This window comes from Bison bison, unplaced genomic scaffold (genome assembly GCF_000754665.1).
Source record: "Bison bison bison isolate TAMUID 2011002044 unplaced genomic scaffold, Bison_UMD1.0 scf7180017864492, whole genome shotgun sequence".
Lineage (NCBI taxonomy): Eukaryota > Metazoa > Chordata > Mammalia > Artiodactyla > Bovidae > Bison > Bison bison.
Window position 1 is genome coordinate 5,942,900 of NW_011495051.1, and position 7,049 is coordinate 5,949,948.

The 7,049-nt window shown below is 55.2% G+C and overlaps 1 protein-coding gene across 1 annotated transcript in view; it reads right to left on the reverse strand.

Annotated features, from left to right (window-relative positions):
- Window positions 1–5,456, reverse strand: part of RAB11B (RAB11B, member RAS oncogene family) — a 10,134-nt gene extending 4,678 nt beyond the window's left edge. Inside the window, exon 1 of the mRNA XM_010828266.1 lies at window positions 5,229–5,456. Coding sequence (XP_010826568.1) covers window positions 5,229–5,268 — 40 coding nt within the window. The 5' untranslated portion in view covers window positions 5,269–5,456. The remainder of the gene's footprint in view (window positions 1–5,228) is intronic.
- Window positions 5,457–7,049: the final 1,593 nt, after the last annotated feature.

Here is a 7,049-nt window from a genome sequence, read left to right on the forward strand (position 1 = left end):
GTGGGCCTCCTCGCGACACTACCCTTTACCTGGAAGGTTATTCCCCAAGTACCCACCGGGTTCCTGCTCTCCTCTGTGTGGCCCCTCTGGTGGCACTTGATCAAGGAGGCCAAACCCTGCCATTTTCTTAAAACGTCACTCCCCAGTCCCCTTCCCTGCCTTTCCTCCATAGCTTCCAACCCACCACACTCGCCAGCTTTCATTTAATGATTTTTTTTGTCACTCTGCCTCGAGGGCAGCCATCTTGGACAGTCTGGTTTGCTGTCGTATCCCCAGGACCTGGCGCGGTGTGGCGCACAGGACACACCTGATTAATACCTATTGGATGAACGAATGCCAAAGGAGCTGGCGGAGCTTCCCAGGCCCACCTCTCCCCCACTGGGAGATGCCCAGGTCACCATCCTCGGGCTCTAAGTAAGGAGGGGTAGGCCAGGCAGCTCCCAGGACTCAGTACGCTCTCTGGACTGGCTGCATTAGAGCCAAGAATAACAAGAACAAGAAGAATGTTCTGTGCTGAGAAAGCTCTTGATGTGCTATCACCTCACATATACATCACATGACGCATTTTACAGATGAGAAACTGAGGTGCAGACAGGCAGCCACTTGCGTGGGACCATCCAGTTGAAGAGTGGTTCAGCAGGATGTGAACCCAGGATTCCTAAGTACAGGGCTGAGCTCAGGGGTCTGGGTTTAGCCTCCTCTCCCACCATCTGGGGTATCCTGACCCCCTACAGTAGCTGGAAACTCCTATTCATCCTTCAAAACCCCTGGGTTCAGGCACTCCTCTCCTCTCAAACTACCACCAAGCCACTGATGACAATGCCAATGTCCTCTCCTGACACCATGGGCACCAGACACAAGAATGCCAAGTTGACTTCAGAGAATGGTGGAAAGAGGTCAGTGAACATGGGCCTGAGGGCCAAGGACTCCCAGCCATGCCAGTGGGGCCACGGCTGGACTGACTGTGGGCCCACTGTCCACACCCCCAACCCCTGACCTCCTTCCCATGGTGATGGCATGAATCTGGCCAAAGCCAAGAAGATTTGCACACAGGTCTCATGTCCTCAGGAACAGAACAGGAAATGCAGAGGAAGAGGGTCCCTTTGGGCCCGGCCCTGTATTCCCCCTACCCTCTCACGGTCTTCCCAGCCCTGTCCATCTGTCCAGCCTGGGGGTCCCATTCTCCACATGGGGTCTGCTCTGGCCCAGCCAACAATCTCTTGAGCCCCACAGGCCAGGCCCAGCCCTAAGGGCTTTGTTATGGAGTTCGCAAGGCCACCCCAGGGACAGATGCTCACATGATCATGTATAGTTGGGGATGCTTAACCCAGAGTGACCAAGTCCCCTGGCCCAAGGTCACGCCATGAGAACAGTGGAGCCCAGAGCCACACAAGGGCCACCAGCCACAGCCCAGACAAATGGCCCAGAAGGCAGGGCTGCCCCCTAGGTCCCTGGCACACGGTGCCCAGTGCAGAACTGGCTGGTGAGGCAGTGGCCAGGCCAGTCCTGTGTGCAGGCTGTGGAATGAGGATGGCATTGTCCAAAGTACAAGTCATCTGTTGTCTCAGGGAAAGAAAGAGCCCTTGAGGACATGGCCCCCAGCATTTCCCCAGAAGTTGGTGGCATCACTGGCCGGGACACAGTCCCCCAGGGCACACCACTTGGCTGGCCAAGCAGGCAAGCCCCGCTGGCAAAAACAAAGAGCTGGCACCTCTTGGAAACCCTTGGTCCCCTGCCCTGCCCCAGGACAGTGCAGCACATCTAGAGTCCAGCCTCTGACACTCAGGCCACTGAGTGGCCATCAGAGGCACTGCCCCCCCCACTCCAGGTTGATCAGGGGTCACAGATGCTCCCACTGTGGACCTCACCACCTGGTCCATCAGAGGAGAGGTCAAGGGAACCCCTGGGGAATTGACGGGCAGGCTGGGGAAATGGCCCTGGACTGAAAAGGATAAAATGTTAGCAGGATAAAAGTGAGGGTCTATAATTAGATACAAATAAATAAACTCACTTCTGGGGGTGCGAGGGATGAGCCTAGTGGAAAAGGAGAAGCATGTGGGAAAACCCCCAGGGGGACCTGTTGGCCTTGACCAGGAGGACAGGGGAGCCAACCTGTGATGTGGCTGCCAGAAAAGCACATTGGTGCCGGGAGGGCTGGGCAGAGGGCAGCCAGTGTCCTGAGTGAGCGGTGTGGCCCCTCCATGCCCAGGGCAGGGCCAGGGAAAGGTGACTGAAGCCTGGGGGAGGCTGGGCACAGGATGGGTGATGGGAAGATCACAAACCACTCCACTCCAGAAGGGCTCCCCCGACCAGGCGGCAGGGCGGGGGAGCTGTGTGGTGAGAAAGTGGATCCTTGTCAACCCTTCCAGCACAGCTGTGTCTGGACACCTCTCTACTGCCCAGACCTGACCCTCTGCAGGCCATGGGGTCACAGGAGGGCCTGTGGGGGGGCAGCTTATTCACATTTCTGTCTACTTGCCATATTTATGGCCAGTGATGCGATAGTGGCAGCTCGCTGCCTGCTGTCTTCCTTCCTTCTTTATTTCCCAGAGTCAGAATTTCCTTTTCCTATTTAACTGAGTGGATTTAGAGACAAATATTAAAAGATAATTGGCAGGGGAGGGGGAGGGTTCTTCCCTGGTGGCTCAGTGGTAAAGAATTGCCTGCCAATGCAGGAGACACAGGTTCAACCCCTGGTCTGGGATGATCCCTCATGCCATAGGGCAGCTAAACCTGTGTGCCACAATTATTGAGCCTGGGAGCCAACACTACTGAAACACGCATGCCCCAGTGTCTATGCTCTGCAACAAGAAAAGCCATTGCAATGAGAAGCCGACACCACCACAGAGAAACTAGCCCCCTCTTGCCGCAACGAGAGAAAAGTCCGCACAGCAACAAAGACTTAGCACAGCCAAAAATAAATAATAGAGGGTCAAAAAATAATAGAGAGGTCCTCTGACAAGGCATTAAGTGTGAAGGGAGGTCTCAGACGACCAGACTGGGAACCGCTGACCTTGTGGGTTAGACTGTCACTTCTGACCCGCCAGGGCACCTGCTAGAGCGCAGGGGGAGAGGGCAGTGGGGCAGGCGGGCATTGCCCCCTGGGGCCAGTTGTCCCTGAAGTATTTCCAGAAAGAGGACTCAGGAGATGGGTCCTGGGAAGCGCACAGCCCAGTTCCAGTGCCCCTGACCCAGTAACTGTTCTTCTGGGAACAGACTTCAAGGAAATAAACCAAAGGACAAAAGATGACTCGTGCAAACACTTGGAGCTGGATTATTTACAACAGCAAATTGTTGTGTTCCAAGTGGGCCTGGAATTAGCTCTCAAGGGTGGCCAATGTCAGCTGGGGAGCCCAGCTCAGCGGCACAGGACCTGACCAAAGCCTAGGTTCACACAGAAGACTCTGGAAAGTCAGTGACCCCTAAACCAGCCCTGCAAATAACAAGTGAGGAAGGACCACAGAAACACTGGGAGGGGGAATTTCCCTGGTGATCGACCCAGTGGCTAAGACTCCATGCTCCCAATGCAAGGGGGCCAGGGTTCAATCCTTGGTCAGGGTACTAGATCCCACATGCCGCAACTAAGTCCCAATGCAGCCAGATAAATAAATATTTATAAAAGAAAAGAGACTCTGGGAGGAACGTCCCCTACCCAGGCCTGCCCAGCAGTACACATGCAGGTGGGAGCCAGTCAGCACCTGGGGAGCAGCCCCCTGGAGTAGGCTGGGTAGACATAGGCACCATGTGCTGCAGGACTGGCATCCAGGCCACCTGTCACCCACCCTCAAAGCCCTGACAGTGTCCATTCTCGCCTCTAATGTGAGACCCCCCAGGGCTCAGCACCTGAGCCAGATGCCTGCTGACCACACAGCCTCACCTGCTGGCAACCTATGAGCTTGCAAGCAGCTCCTGGAGCCCACAATGCTGTGTGACAGAGTGGCACAGGGACTCCCTCTGCCCAGAAACCATTCACTACTGGAGATCCCACTTTCTACATCCCCAAGGTCCCCAGAACCCCAGACTCAACCAGGGATGATACCACAGACACATAGTGACGGGCACACTACATTCCCAGCCATGGCCAAGCTCCCCCAATGAGGCAAAGATGCCAAAGGCTGGCATGGGAGGTAGCATGGCAAGGGTGCCCCGAGTGGGCCTGGAGTTAGCTCTCAAGGGTGGCCAATGTCGGCCGGGGAACACAGCTCAGTGGCACAGGACCTGGCCAAAGCCTAGGTTGGCACAGAAGGCTCTGGAAAGTCAGTGACCCCTAAGCCAGCCCAGCAATGGCTGCCTGACCTGCCCACGTCTTACTTGAGGCCCCTAGAGCCCTCTGCTCCCTGGCCAAGGAAGATCCTTTGGTAGGTTGGAGGAGGAGGTCTGACAACCCCAGGTACACTGCTTAAATGGTCTGGGTTCAAATCCTGCTCCACCACGTAAACTGTGCCCGTTTCCAGGTTCGTAAAGAGAAAGACTGGATAATACAATACCGACCTCACTGTGGCGAGGGCTTCAATGAATTCACGTGTGTAAAGTGCTTAGAAAAGTGCAGGTATTTGGAGAGCGCTCTTAAAAGAGTTCTAAGAGTTAACCATTAGGTCTGGGTTTAGCACACACAGTCCCTGACTTCCCCCCCCACTCCAGGTGCCCCTCAACGCATTTCCGACTCCACTTCCCAATCCAGGCTCCACTGCCCTCCCACCACCACCACACCTTGATCCCCATTGTTCTCCCCTACCTTCCCGGGCACCCTACAGATGCACTGCCACTAATCAAAACAGGCCCCTCCCACCAGGTGAGAGCACCGCCCCCATTCGCCCAGCCCATTTCTTGGACACGCCCACCACATCCTAGCACCGCCTCTAACGGCCCCGCCCCCATCGCGAAGGGAGCTTTCCACTCAGCCCGGCCCGCCAAATGCTGGGGCGGCCCCGCCCCTCTGAAGGCCCCGCCCCTAACGGCCTCTCCCACTGCCCGGGGCCCCACCCACTCTGGGCCCTGGCCCCGCCTCGGCGCATCCCGGGCCCCCAAGCCTCTCTGGGCAGCCGGCCTCGCATGGCCGCGCACCCTGGCCCGAACTTGACCAAGACCGGCCTTCACTGGCCTTTCTCGGCTGCCCGGCCTGCTGGGCCCCAAGCTTCGGGCTGCGGCCTAGGCCCAGAGGCCTGAAGCGCAGCCTCGGCTCCTGCCTGCCACCGCCCGCTTGCCCGTCTGTGCCCCACCGACCGCACCTTTGAATAGGTAGTCGTACTCGTCGTCCCGGGTCCCCATTGTCCTGGCGCTTCCGGCGGGATCGGCGACTCCGCAGCCCCACCACAAACACCCGACGGGGGCGGAGCCGGCGCCGCGCAGAGCGGCGGCCGAATGGCCAATCAGCGGTGGGTGATGTAGCGACCGGCACCCAGGGCAGCCAATAAGAGACGGAAGCAGAGCCTCTGGGGTGGGCGCCTCCGGAGACCCACCTTCTTCGCCCTCGGTCTCCCGGAGAAAGGCGGAAGGAATGCGGACCTTTCGGAAGTGACAGCCTCACCAGCCTATCAGAAGCGAGTTCTGGAAGGCGGGGCGGAAGACTGGAAGAATGGAACGGATTGACGGGGCGAGTAGCCAATGAGAGGTTTGATTCAGATAGTACCGGGCCACCAGATGACCTGTCCGGGAAGGGAAATAGGGCTACGTCCAGGTAGTGTTACGCTATTTAACGTCCCGATGACGTCATAGGTCAATGCGCGCTGCTCTGCGGTACGCCCACTCCCACCCTCGCTGCCCCAGTAAATGACAGCTCCTGGCGGGCATCTGTGTGTGGACCTTTTCTTCTTAGAGGTCCCCTTCTTTCTGGGTTGCAGTTTCCATCCCTACGGCGGCCTCGGTTTCCTCACTCTGTATAACAGGGAAGAAATCTTAGGGAATCTTGGAGTGTAACTAGATCATTGATCTAAACAGATCTAATCTACCACCACCGTCAGTCATTGGGTCTTTGTTTAACAAATATATATAAATCCTTACTGGATGTCAGAATCCCTCTGCCAAGCAGGAGATGCAGGTTTGATTGTGGAGAAGGAAATGGCAACCCACTCTAGTATTCTTGCCTGAAGAATCCCATGAACAGAGGAGCCTGGTGGGCTACAGTCCATAGGGTTGCAAAGAGTCGGACACAACTGAGCGACTAAACAACATCTGGGATGTCAGACACTCTCCCCTTCTCTGTCTCTTTATCTTGCTTTATTCCACATCTCTTCTGCCGTAAGGAGGATTTATTTATCTTCCCTTGACATTAAAGTATATTTCCCTCTCAATCCTGTTAATAAACCAAATTCAACTGAGTAAATGTGAAGATCTTATTGCCCTTATTAAAAGGTTCATGAATCAAGCAACATCTCATCTGTCAAGCAGAGATAATTCCCAGTTGTTGTTGTTCAGTAACTCAGTTGTGTCCAACTCTTTGCGACCCCATGGGCTGCAGCACCCCAGGCTTCCCTGTCCTTCACCATCTCCCAGGGTTTGCTCAAAACCATGTCCATTGAGTCAATGATGCCATCCAACCATCACATCCTCTGTCACCCTCTTCTCCTGCCTTCAATCTTTCCCCGCATCAGTGTCTTTTTCAATGAGCTGACTCTTTGAATCAGGTGGCCAAAGTATTGGAGCTTCAGCTTCAGCATCAGTCCTTCCAATCAACCTTCCATTGAGGGTTCATTTCCTTTAGGATTGTACAAAATGGAAGACTTTTATAGAAAAGAGGGTGGAACAAAGAAGTCATGCACAACAGAAAAATGAAAGCCTTCAGGTGAGGCCAGCTTTTGATTGGCTGAATTGTGGTGTTTCCATTGGCTGGACAGGAAGAAAGTCTTCTTTTCTCCCACTTGAGTGAAGTAGTAGCAGTTTCTGTTTGGGAGCGTAAGGTGCCTCTCTTCTGGTTGGGGTCTGTAACTGATGTCTTCCTGTTTGGGGTAATTGAAGAGTGGCAGGTCATAAGAGCTCCCTCTGCAAGCCTTTTTAACTCCTTTTTCTTTTTTTAATTTGCCTGCGCTGGGTCTTAGTTGCCGCATTCGGAA